Source organism: Danio rerio, chromosome 1, assembly GCF_052040795.2.
Source record: "Danio rerio strain M-AB ecotype USA chromosome 1, GRCz13ab, whole genome shotgun sequence".
NCBI classification, from domain to species: Eukaryota; Metazoa; Chordata; class Actinopteri; order Cypriniformes; family Danionidae; genus Danio; species Danio rerio.
The window spans coordinates 9183868-9203830 of record NC_141021.1 but is presented as its reverse complement, the minus strand read 5'-3'; the positions used below and the strand labels follow the sequence as shown (position 1 = coordinate 9203830).

At 34.3% G+C, this 19963-nt stretch overlaps 2 protein-coding genes across 2 annotated transcripts; both read left to right on the top strand.

The window, feature by feature from the left end:
* The first annotated feature begins 718 nt into the window (after positions 1–718).
* On the top strand, positions 719–5943 carry ifi44a7 (interferon induced protein 44a7). Its single transcript, XM_087236679.1, has 7 exons — positions 719–905; positions 1851–1884; positions 2449–2656; positions 2872–3018; positions 3118–3292; positions 4742–4842; positions 4926–5943. The coding sequence occupies exons 1-7, from the start codon at positions 869–871 to the stop codon at positions 5103–5105; spliced, it is 882 nt and encodes a 293-aa protein (XP_087092805.1). The 5' UTR covers positions 719–868; the 3' UTR covers positions 5106–5943.
* A 4756-nt stretch (positions 5944–10699) lies between these two features.
* Positions 10700–16416, top strand: ifi44a8 (interferon induced protein 44a8). Its single transcript, NM_001442699.1, has 7 exons — positions 10700–10816; positions 12386–12419; positions 13318–13522; positions 13610–13756; positions 13855–14026; positions 15814–15914; positions 15986–16416. Exons 1-7 carry the CDS (start codon positions 10753–10755, stop codon positions 16154–16156), a joined length of 894 nt encoding a protein of 297 aa, NP_001429628.1. The 5' UTR covers positions 10700–10752; the 3' UTR covers positions 16157–16416.
* The last annotated feature ends 3547 nt before the right edge of the window (positions 16417–19963 follow it).

Sequence of the window (19963 nt, the reverse complement as noted above, 5' to 3'; positions counted from 1 at the left end):
TTGTAAAAAAAAAAAAAAAAAAAAGGTTCCCACCTGTGGTCTTTATATAGTGCTTAAATCCTGATTGAAGTGTTAACAATTAACCATTGATGTATTTGGCAGGTGGCAGGTGGCACTACATGAGCTAATCGGTGGCCGATTAGCTCATGTAGTGTCATTTTGAATGTAATCACACACACACACACACACACACACACATACACACAGGCCTATGCATATATTTACACATACTGTAGGTTTACTTTTAAATTTTTTTTTTAAAAAGTCAATAAAATGTTTAATTGTTACATTTATGTTTATTGTCTATATATACTGATAAACATTTCCTATCTAACTATTCCATAATATGAATGCATTCAGCTCTTCTGTATTGTATTTGGTATGGGATGTGGGATTTGTTTTTTGTTTGTTTGTTTGTTTGTTTGTTTGTTTGTTTGTTTGTTTGTTTGTTTGTTTTGCAGTTATTAGGTGATGCATTACCACATTATAAAGATTTGATGTGTGATGATTAATGTTTTCTGTAAAACGTAAATATGTCCATGCAGTGATGGGATTAGTCTACTAAGCTGTGTCATGGTGAGTGGGTCTTTTTTACATTACGGTATTGTTTTGCTGCAGTAGAGCTGAGAGAAACCCCCCGTTCTATGAAGTGAAATTGAAAGTAAGGGTTAACCCTAACCTAACCTCTATAAATACCTAATCGCTAAGAGCTGCCGTCACAATACCCTCACACATCCCAAGAATGAAAACACGGTTCATTAAATGGTAGATTCGTTTATTTAAAAAAATAAAAAATAAAAAAAACGCTTGTGTGTTTCTACAGCTAAGCTTGCTTATTTGCTGAAATTATTTAAAAAACGTAGAAAAAATGGGAGGTTCACCATCAAAACCAGCAGAAACACCGGGTAAGTGCAACTTATTATTTCTATGATAATTCTTTAAACATCTTGTAATGTTATATATCCTTTTAATAAATTTTCATCTGACCATAAATGCACAAAATCATTAGGCAAGCTGTTTAACAAAATTACAATTACATCATGATGTACAGGTTATTGTAACAGGCTAATCTCTGTTTAATGAAATAGCAAATAGAACAGCTGCGCTGCAGTGAAGACTGTACCTCATTAATCAGCAATGTACATCTGATGTCCATGACATCGAGCAAGAGAAAGGAGGAAAGCCTGTTTTGTTTGTTTTTAATGATTTTATCACAAATTTTCTCCAGTGGTATTCTTTTAAGCCAGTGCGTGTAATTCAGTAAAGTGTCTGCTACTTAATGACATACAGATTGAGTGCTAATTTATTAGCTCTCCTGTAAAATTGTAACTCTTTTAGAAATTCTTCCCAAGTTAGGAGAGAAGATTTTCAACACATTTTTAAATAATTGATAACAAATTTTTAAAAACGTAAAAAAAGTGTGTGTGTGTGTATATATATATATATATATATATATATATATATATATATATATATATATATATATATATATATATATATATATATATACATACATACATTGTCTTTGCCATGATAGTATTTTACTAGTTATTTAATTAGACACTAGTATTCAGCCTAAAGTGCAATTAAGAGACTTAACTAGGTTATTAGGTAAATTAAGTTAGATTAAGTCATTGGACAACAGTGAACTAGCCTCCATCATCAATAATCTGGTGTGTTTTGTGCTCTGAATGGCTGCTATCATCTCATCCCAGTGGATGCTGCACACTAGTGGGGGTTGAGGAGATTTCCCCCAACATTTGTAAAATGATTCAAGTGTCCAGAAATATAATTGTTAAGGAATTATTATTATTATTAACTATTATCATTATTAACCTTTTTTTTTACAGAACTGGATCAACCATGGAGAAACTTCGACTGGGGGTAAGTTATATGTGGACAAATGTTTATTCGTATTTATTATATATAATCTTCTATATTTGTTTTAAGTCTTATGTTTAGTCGTATAAATTTGAATGATATTTATATAAATACAACACAGGATCATTGGAAAAAATATGCCCAGGGGTACATTTGTAAGAATCTGGGAAATATGTGCATCGGGGTAGATAATGGCTACATTTTGTGTGTAAAATGAATGCTACAGGTTGGTACGGCTTCATGTGGATGGTTCAGGGAACAGATAAAAAAAAAAAGCAGTTTGGTACAATGGCAAAAGCACATGATGGCTTTTCTCGTCTAACTGCAGCCAGCAGTGTGATGTGCAAGAAACTAAACGTGATTCAATGTTGCATCATTTATGCTGGGCCCTGCACAAATAACCAATGTGCAAGACTATATAAAATTAGGTTATGTGGATGCTTTTGTTTGTACACTAATTATTGTATAATCCCCAAAACCAATATATCTACAAAAAAAAAAAAAAAAAACATACACAAAGCATGAGTGTATTATTTAATGCACAAATGTATATCTTGTCTTTTGCAGAGAGAAGGACAAACTAAAGGAACATCTTGAATATTTTCAGTTGAAAAGTCAAAGTCTTACACACATTAAGATCCTGGTAGCTGGACAAATTGGAGCGGGAAAGTCCAGCTTTATTAACTCAGTTGTTAGTGCCTTTCAGGGAAAAATAATCAGTGTAGCACAAACTGATGCTTCGGATTCAGCAATCAGTCACAGTTTCACACAAACAGTAAGTATTTCACTCCTATATTGCACAGTATTGGTACCATTGTCACAACACTAAAATAAAAATGCTCATAGAACTAAAGAAATAGACCTGCTACAATTTTAAGACTACCTAACCAGACATTATTTTAAAATCACAAGCATTGCAATAATTGTTTGTCAAACTGTGTGATATTTACAAATATCTGCTTTGCTATATTTCTTGGTCTTTGTTCACAGCTGAAAGCGTACCGCATCAGAAGGGCAGATGCAGATTTGCCGTTTGAAATCTGTGACATCATGGGTTTAGAACCGCACACCTTACTTGGGATTCAACCAGATGATGTTGTCAAGACCATACATGGCCATGTGAAGGAGGGATACAAGGTTATATTTCAATCAGAAATTAAGTACATTAATTCCGTTTAAAATGAGTTTTTGAACAATCTCACATTTGTAAATATATTTTGTTTGCATTTCACATAGTTCACAGAGAATCCAATTGGTCACAAAAATGAATCATACAAGGAAACACCTTCATTGTCAGATCAAGCATTCTGCCTGGTGTATGTCGTAGATGCCAATACCATCCAGTTCAGCTCAAATGATAATATACTGATCGAAAAGTTGAGGCTCATCCGTAAGAGAATCAGTGATGAAGGTAAAAGTTTGTATCATTTTTTTCATGACTTTTTATTACATTTTTTCTAAACATAAAAATGTCAGTGCACCTAGCATCTAGCTTAAGTTCAAATTCTCACTAACAACAGTTTTTTTACTTGCATTTTATTAAGGCATTGCTGATTAATAATTCTTAAAGTACGATCTTATTCCCTAATCCTATTCGAAATCTAAATCCAACTACTACCTTACTAACTTTTAATCAATTATATCTAATTAGCAAATTACATTTGTAGTGTATTGAGCTAAAAGTCTTGTTGTACCTTAAAGCTGCTGTATGTAAGTTTTGACTCTTCTAAAGCTAAAAATACCATAATATGTTTGCAGATGTTATATAAGTGAACATTCTTGTTTATCTGAAAATCAGTGCTAAAGTCTGATGTTCTGCTTTGAAATTGTGCAAACATCTGTCTTTGTTTTTTTTTTTTTTTTTTTTTTTTTTTGACCCGCCCAATGCCGGTTTAGCCAATTATACTTCAGCACCAAGGGTTGTCGTGGGATTCAGTCAGTCATGAAGGTTCTCAAAGTGTCCGTCCATGACTGAATTAAAACCTCCGGTGGACAGTAACAGCCTCCAAAATGAGACGCAGATTCAGAGTTCCACATGAGGTGGTTGTTAATTAGCCAATAACATAAACATTACAAACGTAAACAGTAGGTGAGCAGGTTATATGTAACCCTGTGTCCTAACAACACACTATCTGACGAGATTTGAAGAGATAACCAATTTGGCTGTTTGAACCAGACGAAACGACAGAAATGTAGATACAGCCATTCAGGAGCACAGAATATGCCCTCACTGCACTCCAACAAAATGGTAGGTTTATAATCTTTTACAAAATGTGTATCATTAATACAATTTAAACCGCTTTAACATTATTAAATGTACATTCTGAATCACTCATATGTGTTGGAGTCACAGTCCACAAGTTCAATTTCAAATGGTTTATTTTATTTTCAAGATCTGAGGTGAACTATATGCTGCTGCATTCATTAGTACGGCAATAAATGTCTTGTGAAATGTCATTCAAACTTACATTATTAACATTTAACACAGTTTTCTGTTGTTTAGCTGCAAGAAATAGAAGCCGTTTCTAAAATATCATTTTCAGTTGTTGATTAGGACAAAAACTTTTTTTTATTATGGAAAATATTCCTTCTATCGCATGCCGTTGCTTTTATGTACACGGCTTAAATCAGCGTTGGTTGGTGTCATCATGGCAACATGCTCTTGGGTGTGTTTTGAACCAGAGGTGCAATACCTAGTTCAATTTCTGCTTGTCAAACTTACATACAGCACCTTTAAAATAAAGTGTGGCCAGATAATTTTTCCCCTTGTTTTTGCAAAATAAGAACAAGGGAATGTGTTAGAAGTTATTAAAATACAGTATTTATATTTGTTTTATTGATTGATTGACATTTGTTGCAGGGATTCCTCAAGTGGTTGTCCTGACTAAAGTGGATGAATTGTGTCCGCTTGTCAAAAAGGATCTACAGAAGGTCTTTTACAGCAAGAAGATCAGAGAGGCGGTAAATCATTTAATCATCTACACACACATTGCATGCTGATTTCTGTAGTTTTACAAACAAATATTTATTTTGTTTCTGTCCAGGTGAGGATGTGCAACAGCAAAATTGGCGTGCCCATGAACTTGATTTTTCCTGTGAAGAACTACCATGAGGAAACTCAAACTAATGATGTTGCTGATGTGCTGATTCTCAATGCATTTCAACAGATAGTTTGTACTGCTAATGAGAGACTGAGCCATGGTTTTTCACATTGTTCTGATTAGCTGAAAATAATGATCAATTACTTAAAGCATGCTATCATCTTAGTAGGCGTTATATACAGCATGATGCATTATAGTCTACCCTTTAAAATGGCACACACGCACAGTATGACTGTCAGAATTTTGACAAGTTGGCTGTGTCACATTTCTAAAAATGTATGTTTAATTGAAAAAAAAAAAAAACACTATAAAACACTTTATTCTGTTAAATACAAAACAAGATAAAGAAAGCTGTAATTCAGAAACCACATTCATTGGAAAACCAAATGCTATGGAAGTCAATCCTACAGGATTTCAAACATTTTTCAAAATATATTATATTTTTGTGTTCAACAAAAGAAAGAAACTCATAAAGGTTTGATACAAGTAAAGGGTAAGTAAATGATGGCAGAATTTAATGTTTTTGGTGAACAATCCCTTTAAACTCAATAACAATAAAGTAAGAGTACTTCTATGTGATGGTCCAATTTCAGTATTGTACTTTTGTGTTTTAAGTTTAAGCTAAAATACTGTCTATTCCTGAACATTTCTGAGCACTAAAAATGTAGCAGCTCTTCTTCTGGACTCAAAATGTTGTTAATGGTATTGTAGTTACTGATATGGTGCCATCGTATATTCCAATTATAAGCTATTTTAAACTCCTCCAGCATATGTAGGCAGAGTGTTAACATGTTAATCAGTATTACTTCTTTACACATATAATAACTGTCATTTTGTACAAGAGGACTGTGCAATTTAGATTAGTTTTCAAGTAGAAAATACAAGCATAAATATAATTGAAAAAAGATGCTTCTGTATGGTGTAAAGTCTGTGTGATACTAAATAAAACCTTAAAGAATTATTTTTGTGGTATTTTTGTAGAATAGAAATATTAATTCATTTTCTTTTCAGCCTAGTCCCTTTTTTAATCAGGGGTCACCACAGCGGAATGAACTGCTAACTTATCCACCATATGATTTACGCAGCGAATGCCCTTCCAGCTGCAACCCATCACTGGGAAACATCCATACACTCTCATTCACACTCATACATCATGGCCAATTTAGCTTACCTAGTTCACTTGTACCACAAGTCTTTGGTCTTGTGGGGTAAACTGGAGCACCCGGAGGAAACCCACGCGAACATGGAGAGAACATGCAAACTCCACATAGAAATGACAACTGACCCAGCCGAGGCTTGAACCAGCGACCTTCTTGAATTGTTGACATTTTTTGCAGATATATTGAAAAATAAAATCTGAAATATCACATGGTTCTAAATATTCAGACCCTTTGCTGTGTATTAAAATCACCCTTTTGTTCTAATACAGCCATGGATTTAAGCAATTGGGTTTAAGTCAGGGCTCTAGAGTTGTTGTGAAGCCACTTTGCAAAAAAATGTCTTTTTTTTTCAGTGTATTTAGGAGTTTATTAAGCCAATGGTTTGGTATTAATATTCTTGGTACCATGAATTGTGACCTAAACTAAAGAGTCATTTTTTTTTTGTACATATTTCACAAAGAGGCTTCATTTTTATTATAATAATATATACACGACTTGATACCTAGGGGTTCTCTTTAAGAAGAGGGGAGGCTCTGACTTTTAATAAATGAGAATACATTTACACGTTTAGTAATATTGTGCAATTGATTTGATCTTTTATTTTGTCAGCATGCACTTTCATGGAGTGGAGGGGCATGACTGTGCAGTTTAACGTTTCAGTTTCACTTTCATATTTAAATCCCTTTCAGTTTCCATTTACTGTAAATTCACCCAAATCTTGTAAGCAATTCATAACGTCAACAGAGAAAACAACTGATTGGATTAGCTTTTATCTAAATTGGTTAACTTTTATAATTGCTTAAAATAACTGAACAGCAAGCTTGCACTGCACATTGTACTGAATACCCTTCTTGTTGATATATCTTATCAAGAACAAACTCTGTGTAAAGATCACTTCATGTGCTGCCTGTTCAGACAAAATTAATGATTGCCAATGATCTGTTATTTGTCTGAAGGTGCTTTGAGTATAACAGTGATTTCATTCACTTCCCATTTACTAGAAATGAGTTTCATTATTCTACACTAACACTATAAACTGACAACGAGAACAGATTCATGATAAACCACCACTATTAAATAACTCAAATTGAAGAAAGTGATGTATAATTTCATGAAGAGTTTCCATGTTTCGTTTAGTTCATGTTTGAATTTACCTTGGTACCTGTATGTGTTTTTCTGCAACTTCAAAATGGCACTCTTCAGTTAGTGTATCTTAATAAAGATACTTGCAAGAACTTGTAAGACATTTAAATAAACTACATTTGCTTGGGTTTATAAATTTAAGTAAAATATTGGTCATGTTGGGGCAACACGGTAGTGCAGTGGGTAGCGCTGTCGACATTTGCAGATATATTGCAAAGCAGGGTCAGTTGCCATTTCATTGTGGAGTTTATATGTTCTCCCATGTTGTTGTGGGCTTCCTCCGGGTGCTCCGGTTTCCCCTACAGCCCAAAGACATGTGCTGTAGGTGAAATGGGTAAGCTAAATTGTCCCTAGTGTGTATGTCCTGGTTCTCCAGATTGGGGGTTGAGTGTTGGGCTAACAACCCACCTCATAAAAACTAGATGTTGCGAAACACCAACATGGTGCGGCTAAATATAAACTTCGATATAAATGGCCCTGGGGGTAAGTAAGTATTGGTCATGTTAGTAATGACAAATAGTGGTTTATTTAAATAGCACAAGGTAAAATCTAATAATGAGGGTAAAATTTAAAGACCCATTAAAATATTCCATACTGGTGGTAGTGCCAACATAGGCTCATTCTGAAAACGTCACACTATGTACATTTCTGGAGATCATGGATATGTAGCCAGAGGTACGTATGGCTGCATTTCGTCTTTGAAACAAATGCTACGGGGTGGTATGACGCCGTTCCTTTTTGCGCTTACCAGCTGACTGTTTGCCTCCGTGTGGACGGCTGCATTAATCGGTGCATTTGAAAACACTATTTGTTGCTTTTTGGGAAGGAGGAGGGTGGGTCAGTCGATCGGTCAGTCAGTCAGTCATTCAGTCAGTTAGTCTGTCTGTCAGTCAGTCAGTCAGTCAGTCCGGCAGACAGTTAGTCATTCAACTGCAGGCCCTGGTGGATTCGTGAAAACAAAAACTGCAAAAAGTACCTCCTGTGATGTATTTGGCGCTTTACAGAAATGTATATTATCCATACGTATGGGTATGTTTTCAGAATGAGCCTGGGCGCTGTGGTGCTGGTCAACAGCAATATTAGTTTACAGACAACAAAAGCAAGTAAAACAGATTACAACCAGCCAACTACAAGTTTTGAGCTTCCTCCCTATGTGAAGGCCTACATGCAAAGCATAATGGGTATTTCTGTGTTCTATGATAAAGCTCTATAACAGAAAAAATAGAATAGTGGTGTCATATTGTAATGAGTTGGGTTGACAACAGAGGTTATTTTGTGAAGGTCATACACAGGCTAGGTAAAACAGGCACTCTAACAGGTAATCTAACGAGCAAAGTCAAAAACAGGCAAATGGTCATGACAGGTGGCAAAACAAAATGAATGGTAAAACAAGGCAATGGTCAAAAACATGGCAAGGCTAGACACAAATAACGCTGGAAAACAAGACTCAGCAAAGTGTGTGTGAGTGAGGTGTATTTATAGTGCCATAATTATTCCAAGATGAGTTTCAGCTGTGTGTGTGTTAGTGTCCGGATGATTGTCAGCTCTGGCAGGAGTGATGAGTGCAATGATTTCTGGCAGTTGTAGTTTGGCGCTATAAGGAAGTGATCTTCAGCAGAGACAACAACGCTTGTGATCACAACATATCCATAGACTATTCTAACGAACTGACTATACACATTGTAATCATTTATGTATTTATTTATTGACCTGAAGCGAGTTTAAAATACTGTATATGCTTTACATTAGAGGCAGCTGTAGCGGTGGTCTGAATCTCCCTCCTTCTGTGCAGTCTGCTCTAACAAAATTATCTGATTGGTTGTTTTGAAGAAAACATTCTGGGTTCGTTTTGAGTGATGCAGCAAGTTTCCTTAAATTGCACATATAAGCGTTAACAAACATCACGTTTTGTTGCAAAAGAGAGAAGCATTAGCACATCACATAACCATCAGTTGTAATGTTCAATTTACAGTACATTGACACATTTTGCAGTTAATCTTAATTTCCTATTTCCCAACAGTATGCAGTTAAATAGGTAACACTTATCTCCATGGTATACAATTTTCTTGTGAAAATAGCTTAATTTACCTAAAGTCATTATCACACATGAACCTGAGACTATTCAAAGTTCAGCAGAAGTGCAGTGTAAAGGCAAATGTTAAGGCCTTGCCTTATATCACTTTCACTTTTCATTTACAGTAAATGCAGCCAGATCTCGTAACCCTGTAAGAACAGCTTGCAGCCATTGCAGTTTTTTATCCTAAAAAATATAATTTTACAATGTAACAGAATTTGAGGGAAATTAATTTGTGATATTAGTGGAAAATTTACAGTACTTTCATATATTAATTCATCTCTTACTGTGTCATAAACTGTTATTTTTCAGAATTATGCTAAAATGCCATGAATTAATAATTGTCTGTATTAATAATGTAATACTAAAAATGAATACCAAAATTGTTGTATAACTTTGTGGGTTGCACGATCGCCTCACAGCAAGAAGGTCGCTGGTTTGAGCCCTACAGTCCAAAGACATGTACTATAAGTGAATTGAATAAGCTAAATTGTCTGTAGTGTACACTATGTGTGTGAATTAGAGTATATGGGTGTTTCCCAGTGATGAGTTGCAGTTGCAAGGGCATCCGCTGGGTAGAACATATACTGGATAAGTTGGTGGTTCATTCCGCTATGGCGATCCCTGATTAATAAAGGGACTAAGCTAAAAAGAAAATGAATGAATGTTTTTTTTTTTTTTCATATACTTCACTCCATACCACATTATGACTAAGAGCGAAAAGAAAAGTTCACTGGTCACATTACCAGTGTTTTAGTGAATTGCTCCTGCAAACAAGGTCTGTTATCTGCTGTCAATAATGGAGTGATGTATAAGACGTAGCTCAAACAGAAAGAAAATAGGTAAGTAAGACTCCAGAGATCATACATGCAGTATGAAAGAAACATACACAGCTTTGACATCAAGGACACAAAGTACTGCCAGAATTATTGCCTTTGACTTGTTTAATCAGTGTTTTGAGTGCATCAGCAAGTTTCAGATGAAATTGATTTACACATCACCATAAAAAGATTTACATTTATCACTTTTACTTTTCTGCTTTTATCATATTTATTCATTAACTAGATTCTGGGTTGCAAAAGCACCAAATGAACTCCAAAACATTAATAAGTAAGGTATTACCACTTGTCATTTTCACTTTCCATTATAAAATATACCAAACCCTATCACTCTCTCTCTCTCTCTCTCTCTCTCCCTGTGCGTGTGCGTGTGTGTGCGTCTATGTGTGTGTGTGTGCGCGTGTGTGTGTGTGTGTGTGTCTCCCAGGAGGCCTCCCAGTGAGAGTGAAACTGAAACAATTTGATGTCTATAAAACTGTTAGTGTAGTCCTGAATTCATTTGCTTGCAGTCACACAAGCCAACTGTGTACCAGACAGATTCAAGGGTGAAAAAGATGGGAGGATCAGACTCACAACCAGAAAAACCATATCAACCACCACCACCACCACCAAATCCAGGTAAGAGTATATTTAGTGGCCAGCATAAATGATTAAACCAGCAGAATTAGGCATTTCATTCATTTCTCTATGAATATGAATATACTGCTGCATATTTACTACATAAATGTACACTTAAGTCCTATTAAACAATTTACATCAATATACATTCATTAACACAAGAGTGTGATTACGTGGCATCTGTAGGATAAGAAAATGATACATTTAAATGAAATGTGGTGTTAAAAAAGTGTTAAATTCAATTCCTCTTTATTTCTACAGTGTTTTTACAATGTATATTGTCAAAGAAACTTAACATAGGTGAAAAGTAAATATTCAATATGTTAAATTAAAAGCAGTGTCTGATGGGAGAATACAAAACTCATTCATGGCTCACAGCATAAATAAATAAATAAATAAATAAATAAATAAATAAATAAATAAATAAACATTTTACCACTGATGAAATGCATATGCTTCTGAAGTTAGTGTGTTTAAAGAAATTCAGATGTTCACTGTGTTTTTTTTAAATGTGATAGAAGCATTGCTGAGTCTCATTTTTGTTAAAAGTAAACACTGGATTACCATGTTGAATTTAAATAAAGACAATTTATCGTAATAGTTCAGTGTTTAATTTTATGAGCCAATGTGCCCAATAAAAGCAACCACTGTTCCCATCAAAAGTGATGTTAAACAAAACATTTTCCGTAAAGCTCACAGTGAACTTTTTTTCAAAGTCAGGCAGAAATAAAGTCAAACATGTTAGTAATAAGTAAAGCTACTCAGACTTAGAGGCTGTTCCCATAATATATGCTTTAAAGTCTGGTTTATACTTCTGCGCCACGTGATTGGTGTGACCCACGGCATTACTTCTGCATGCTGTTTGTGCTGCTCTGCAATAACACTTCAGAAGCGTTAGCTGGCAGTAGGTGTTTATGGTCCTCTGTGTCGAGTTTCTTGAGAGGGGTCTGGATGCAGACCTTTGTGCAACTTGCGCGCACAAAAGACACGAAACGTGAACAGCCCTTAATGCTTTTTTTTTTTTTTTTTTACTTTAGTCAGGTGTTAATGGTGCTCTCTCTTTCTCTCTTTCTCTCTCTCTCTCTCTCTCTCTCTCTCTCTCTCATACAATCAACACAATTATAACAAAATATAACAAAATAACAAAACATGTAAGAACGTTTTTTTAGAGTGTAACAGTTATACTGCAGCAATCTTCTGTGAAGTTTGGTCACTCCCTCTAATGCTCTACACTTTCTTAAAATAGGCCAGCAATGAAAAAGCAATTAAGTATTCTGAAATATCGAGTAGCCTACTAATCTAAAGTACAGCTGCAGTGTAAAGATTTATATGATTCTTTTTTTTATTTATACAACAGTACTGTAGTAAAACCATATTTTATGTTTCACATGTAAAGATTAGTGGAGATTATAGAATTAACTAGCTAGCAATAACACATGTTTGACTTTAGAAAGCATCTGCTCTGCAGAGTTTGAGCTCTATATGTGCATTTGCAAGACGGCACTGTGTACAAATATTATAGATAAAAAAATGATTGCTATATATGAACAGTGTGTTTTATCTCTATAGAACTGGATAAACCATGGAGGCAGTTTGACTGGGGGTAAGCTATAAGCTATCTTTGTTGTTTTTATGTGTGCAATATTGAAGTCAAAATTATTAGCCCCTCTGAAATGTTTTTTTTTTTTTTTGGAATATTCCCCAAATTATGTTTTACAGAGCAAGGAAATTTTCACAGTATGACAATATTTTTTCTTCTGGAGAAAGGCTTATTTTTTTATATTTCAGCTAGAATTAAAGCATTTCTTAATTTTTTGAGAACCATTTTAAGGTCAAAATTATTAGCCCCTTTAGGCTTTATTTTTTTTTCAATAGTCTACAGAATAAACTATCGTTATACAACTTGCCTAATTACTCTAACCTGCCTAGTTAACCTAATTAACCTAGTTAAGCTTTGAAACGTAACTTTAAGCTGTATAGAAGTGTCTTAAATAATATCTAGTAAAATATTATTTACTGTCATCATGGCAAAAATAAAATATTATATTATTAAATATTAAAATAAATATTAAAATTATCATGTTTATAAATGTGTTAACAAATCTCTCAGCTAAAAAGAAATTTGAAAAAAATTAAATAAACAGGGCGTCTAATAATTCAAGGGGGCTAATAATTCTGACTTCAACTGGATGGATGGATGGATGGATGGATGGATGGATGGATGGATGGATGGATGGATGGATGGATAGATAGATAGATAGATAGATAGATAGATAGATAGATAGATAGATAGATAGATAGATAGATAGATAGATAGATAGATAGATAGATAGATAGATAGATAGATAGATAGATAGATAGATAGATAGATAGATAGATAGATAGATAGATAGATAGATAGATAGATAGATAGATTAGATAGAACATTTCCATTATAAATTAAGTCAGATTGCACAAAAGGTGTTTTGCATTTGTGAAACATTTTATTTCTGCTTTGACAGACAAAAAGAAGCCCTAAAAAAATGGCTGGAAAACTTCTCTCCGTGTAATCCAAATGTAAAGAGCATCAAGATCCTGATAGCTGGACAAGCTGGAGCAGGAAAGTCCAGTTTTATTAACTCTATATATTGTGGCTTTCAAGGACGGATATCTTCTAGGGCACTAGTTAACTCAATTGATGGAGACAGTCGCAGTTATACACAAAAGGTAGGTATTCCTTATATCCCCCAATAGCTTATTGTTTGATGATTTATTTTAAAATGATTTGCAAATATATCTGGTCTTGATTTGTAGCTCAAAGAATTCACCATCAAAACTGAAAAGAAAACTTTGCCCCTGGTCTTCAGAGACATCATGGGTTTAGAATATGAGGAATTTCATGGATCAAAAACAGAAGATATCATCAAAGCTGTTTTTGGCCATGTGAAAGATGGCTATAAAGTAAGAAAAACATGCTAACCATAAAAATAATATTTATCAAAAGATTTATGTGTGCAATATGTGTGATGCTTAATATTATGCTGAAATTCCTATCTTAGTTCAACGAGGAGCAGTCAATCGATTATAAGGATCAACATTACACCAGTGACCCCAGCCTCTCCGACCAGTGTTTCTGTGTGGTTTACATCATAGATGGAAGTACAGTCCAGTTCACAGATGATCGACTGATTAAAAAGTTGCAGATCATCCGCAAGAGAATCAAAGATAAGGGTAAAGCTGACCCCTGAATGCTTATGATTGTTTTTATGAGCTTCTCCTGTATTTACACTTGTCAGCTTGAGCTTTACAGTATATAAAGCCCCAGAAAATGACCCAGCTATAAAATGGCAATGTAATTTTTTGAAGAAAGTAATATGAATTGTTTGTTAAATTATAATCTCATCACTTTACTTTAATCAAGGTACAATTATTGACTTTTAACAATATTAACTAAACTTTTAGCTAAAACTTTCAATTAATATTTAACTTTGGACACAGGGTTACAATCATATTTGGCTTTTGGACCTTCATAAGAAAAGGTTTGCGCACCCCTGATGCAGATCATGTGTTCTCAATTATACACAAACAAACCTAAACACAACATTCTGTGAGATAATAAAGCCATAGGAAATGTAGTTTCCAGTGGCATCATGATGATGATTGTGTAGCGTCATCTAATTAGATCTGACATATAGTGAGAAATGATGAGTAAAGAAGCCCAATCCCAATTCTGCCCCTTAGCCCTTCTCCTTACCCCTACCCCTTGTTTTACGTGTTCCCATGACGGGGGAGAGGTGTCCCAATTCTCTTTTGCTTGAAGGTGTAGGACTAAGGGGAAGGGCTGGATACCCCTTCGAACGATAATTTTTCAGGACCACACTTGAAACCACAATTGAAAATTTCTCAGAATTCTCCATCTACAACGGCAGGATAGCTGCACCCTGAATTAAGGGTGCAGCTATCAAATTAGCATTTTTTTTAATCATTATTATGATTTTTTTTACAACAAACAAACACATGTTTTAATATATTCATATCCGTGTACGTGTTTTACTGTCATGCTTTTTTTTTCTTTTTAAAAAAGGGCTAAATTAAAAAACGCTAAATTTGGCTATCCATAATCTCTAATAATAACTCCTGTATAGCAGTCCAACAACATTCTGACACTCGATGACAATCGAATACCCTGTCAGAAAAGTCTATAGCAGCTGAGAATGAGCTTTTTACAGTGTTACTGCTATAATGTTAATGTTGTTTTTTGTGTGTTTACATGGATAAATATGGCCACTGTGTAAATACACAGTACAGTTACAATCTTATTGCCTACATTAGATCGTTATGAAAACATGATATATGCCTTCAGGGATTTCTTGAAGATAAATAGGCCCACCAAAAAAATAACACAAATGGAATAACTACAACAGTCGTGATCGTCAATCTCACATAAAGCAAGAGATCACAATGACATGAGGTTCAAGGGGAAGGGGTAGGGGTACAAAAATAGAATTGCGATTGGGCCTTTGTGTTGAATTGAGCTGAGCTGGATTGATCACTTACATCAATAGCTCTGACATTATCCTTCTGCTGGAGAAATAGATGTTCACAACTATTTTTTTCTTCCCCACAGTATAAACTCTTTTTTTTTGTCTATTAAAGACATCTATCTGAGTTTGCCAGAACAGCCTAAGTCAGGCATGTTCAGACTCTGTCCTGAAGGGCCGGTGTCCTGCAAAGTTTAGTTCCAACCCTAATAAGACACACCTGGGCTAGCTAATCAAGCTCTTACTAGCCATTCTAGAAACATCCTTGAAGGTGTGTTGAAGCAAGTTGGAGCTAAAATATGCAAGACGCCGGCCCTCCAGGACCGAGTTTGGACACCCCTGACCTAGGTCCTTAGCATTGCCACTGATATATTTATACAGTAACAAACACAGCTGCAAATTTGTTCAGTTTTGTTGAGGACATTTTGGTTGGCTATTGACTCTTCATTGCATCTGTATTTGTGGTACTGTATCTAGGGATTCCTCAAGTGGTTGTCATGACCAAAGTGGATGAAGCATGTCCTCTGGTCAAAAAAAATCTAAGAAAGGTCTACACAAGCAAGAAGATCAAAGAGAAGGTATGTGGCCATCCAGAGACATGCACGTGTTTTGCTTTTATAAACTGATTTACTGATCTCTTTCTGTGCAGATGGAGCTGTGTAGTGCCAGCATCGGTGTCCCAATGACAAACATCTTCCCAGTGAAGAACTACCATGATGAGATTAATACTAATAATGATGTTGATGTTCTGATACTGAAGGCTCTTGAACAGATTGTTCAGATTGCCAATGACAGATTGGATGATAATGAATCCTACTGAAACAGTCATCTGAGTAGGATAAAATGTAAATAGCTGAGAAAGAAAATAGTGTACGTGACTCAATAGAGGGTTGTTTTTGTGTGTTTTGTCATACATAAACTTTAATTGTTTCAATAATGCATATATTCAGCGTGATCTCAACATTAATAAAAGGTACCTGAAGATATATGTACACTGAATCTTGAAAAAAATGTACATCAAGTGTCATCAACTGTTTTGAAAGTCATGCTGAAATAAATTCATTTGCTACTTGGCATTGCATCTCTGCTCTTATTTCCCAGTCTTATTAACCTGGTATTGTTTTGCTAGTAATTGCGTTGGTTCTTGTTGGTTTGGATTGACAGGTGTTCATTGTTAGCACTCCTCTCCTTGTCATGATTAATCTGCATTTAATTTGTTATGACAGTTGGAGACATATACAGCATGCATAATCTTCCCTCATTCACTCAGATTACTATAAAAAAAAGTGTATCAAACTGTTCTCCGCGGGTTTGCTTGGATTTCATCCACGTGCTCCAGTCAAGAAAGTAAAGAAGAAAGGTGGGTAGTAAGATATAATTTGATTAAAATTCAAAGATTTAGAATCAAATCCTAGTGTATTTTATACAGCAAAAAATGTATATTTCCTTACACTATATGAGCCCAGCCGTCACAGGAAACATCTGGCAAGATTTGAAAGTAAACAACCCAATTAAGTATGATTTGTAAGCGTTTCGAGTTACAAGGATACACTGTAAAAATGCAAAAAAAAAGTTCCACACAATTTATTCACGTTGTCCCAACACGAATTAAGTTAACTTAACACTTTGAACAAATTTGTGTAAATTAAGCATAAAAATGTAAGTTGTCCCAAAGAAATCCCAAAGATTTTAAATCAATAGTTTAAACGAGCAAAAAAAAAATGCATTTTTTGAGTTTTAAGGCCCTCGTAAACCACCTTAAAATTCAATTCAATTCAGCTTTATTTGTATAGCGCTTTTACAATGTAGATTGTGTCAAAGCAGCTTCACATAAATGGTCACAGTAACTGGAACAGTGTGGTTCAGGTTTTAGTGTTTAAGTTCAGTTCAGTTTAGCTCAGTTCAGTGTGACATGAAAAGGTGCTGAATGTACATTTCTGACTCTTCTAAATCATAGAAATACCATGGAAAATCATAAAAAATAAACATAGAAATAATATGTTTTATATATTTAAGAAAGATGATAAATAAATTATATCTGTTTATCTGAAAAACTCTTTTTAAATGTGCATTCCGTGTGCGAAGTGAAAAAGTGCATTACCTATTTCAACCACAGGGTTTCACTCTTACACATTGCATCTTTAACAATCAATACTTTTTATAAACAGTGTAATGCATAGGTTATCATAACCATGTCACGATACGATTTTGTCCTTGTAAGCCAAATAACCAGAACACACACATAGGAATACTTTGTAAAAAAATTAAATAATAGTTACATTTATGTTTATTGTCTATATATGCTGATAAGCATAATTCCAAGCATTCAATTCATTCATTCATTTTCTTGTCGGCTTAGTCCCTTTATTAATCCGGGGTAGCCACAGCGGAATGAACCGCCAACTTGTCCAGCAAGTTTTTACGCAGCAGATGCCCTTCCATCCGCAACCCATCTCTGGGAAACATCCACACACACATTCACACACACACACACTACGGACAATTTAGCCTACCTAATTCACCTGTACCACATGTCTTTGGACTTTGGGGGAAACCAGAACACCCAAAGGAAACCCACGCAAACGCAGAGAGAACATGCAAACTTCACACAGAAACGCCAACTGAACCAGCGACCTTCTTGCTGTGAGGCGACAGCACTACCTACTGCGTCACTGCGTCGCCACTTGGGAAATATTTAAAAAAGAAAAAAAATCAAAGGGGGCTAATAATTCTGACTTCAACTATAAAATTTTAAACAATTTACACGCACATATTAAACTGAACTTAAACTCTGAAAACTGGACTGAAGCAGTTTAAATTTACTACTTTTGTTAAGCTGCTCTGAAAGCTTTATAAAGGAATAAAGATCAAGTGAATGTAATTAAACTATAGATCTCTAGTTTTCACTATGCATCAGTCAGCCATCTTTGAAAGCAGAATGCAAACAATGCCACTGAACCAAACAAAACAAAAAATGATCACTTTCATGTTTTTGAATGTTCTAATTGGTCAGACCTGACTTTTTGAGTACTACAGACTGCCCAAAGTTTTAACAAATATATTCAATATACCATAAATGTTCAAATATTACAACTTTTCCTGCTTGGTAAGTGCTTAAATGTGTAATTTAGAAGCTGTTTTCCATGGTTTAGACCACATAAAAATGAGCAACAATATTCAATATAGATTATTGTGCAATCCATGCTATAGTTTTACATCTGAGTATCCATGCTTAAGGTCCCTTCCCATTAAACTCTATGCATGTTTGTTTGCATATTTGTTATTTTACCAATAATCTGTTTATTTCTTTAATGCTTCTTTGATGCTAACCATAAGAAGACACTAACCAGCACTAAATTCTACCTAGTTGTCCAGGCGGAAAAATATATATATCTTTTTTTTTTTTTTTTGCATAAATGTGTCCTGCTATTATTATAGAGAAAGGAAAGTTATGTCATGTGGCCAAGTATGGTGATCCAGAGGATTGGTTATTCACTCCCACCATCTACAATCCGTCAGTGGGACTCAAACTTGCAATACTGGATCACAAGTCCAACTCTAACCATTAGCCCAAAACATTTTACACAGACCTTTGCACAGTAAGACTAACCCTCAGCAGAAAAAATCACAGGTAGAATATTTGATCTTGCATGTGTCGGATTTATTGCCTATTTGTGCTGAGCCTAAGTGAACTTTTTCATCAGTAATTAATTTCATTGACAAATTGGTCCAGATAGATAGAATTGAGAACATTTGTTATAATTGTGACAAATCTAAATAATCAGCAATGTATATATAAAAGATGTCATAAATAAATGCATGAAAATGATTACATAACCAGTCTACAGTGCATAGTTTACATATAAATAAGTAACTAAAATGCTTAAATAACCATATCTATTCACAAATAGATTTCATGTATATTTTATTGTTACTGATAATAATACAATTTGTTATTATTTAACAGATATTAATAATATATTTGTTATTGTTTCTATTAAATGATAAAATAAATATACAGTTTATTTAATATTATTTTAATAATAATAATAATAATAATATAATAATAATAATGATGATGATGATGAGGATGATGATGATATTAATATTATTGTTGTTACTGATAATAATAATAATAATAATAATAATAATAATAATAATAATAATAATAATAATAATAATAATAATAATATATTTTATTGTTTTTTATTAAATCCTGAAATAAACATACAGTTTATTACAATTTAATATTATTTTATTATTAATAATGATATTATATGCGGTGGCCCAGTAGGTAGTGCTGTCGTCTCACAGCAAGAGGATCGCTTGTTTGAGCCTTGGCTGGGTCAGTTGGCGTTTCTGTGTGGAGTTTGCATGTTTTCCTCGCATTCTCGTGGGTTTCCTCCGGGTGCTCAGGTTTCCCCCACAGTCCAAAGACATGCGGTACAGGTGAATTGGGTAAATTGTCCGTAGTGTATTTGTTTGAATGAGAGTGTATTATTTGTTATTGTTTCTATTAAATTATTAATTAAATGCACAGTTTATTATAATTCATTTTCTTTTTTCAGTTTAGTCCCTTTATTAATCTGGGGTCGCCACAGTGGAATGAACCGCCAACTTATTCAGC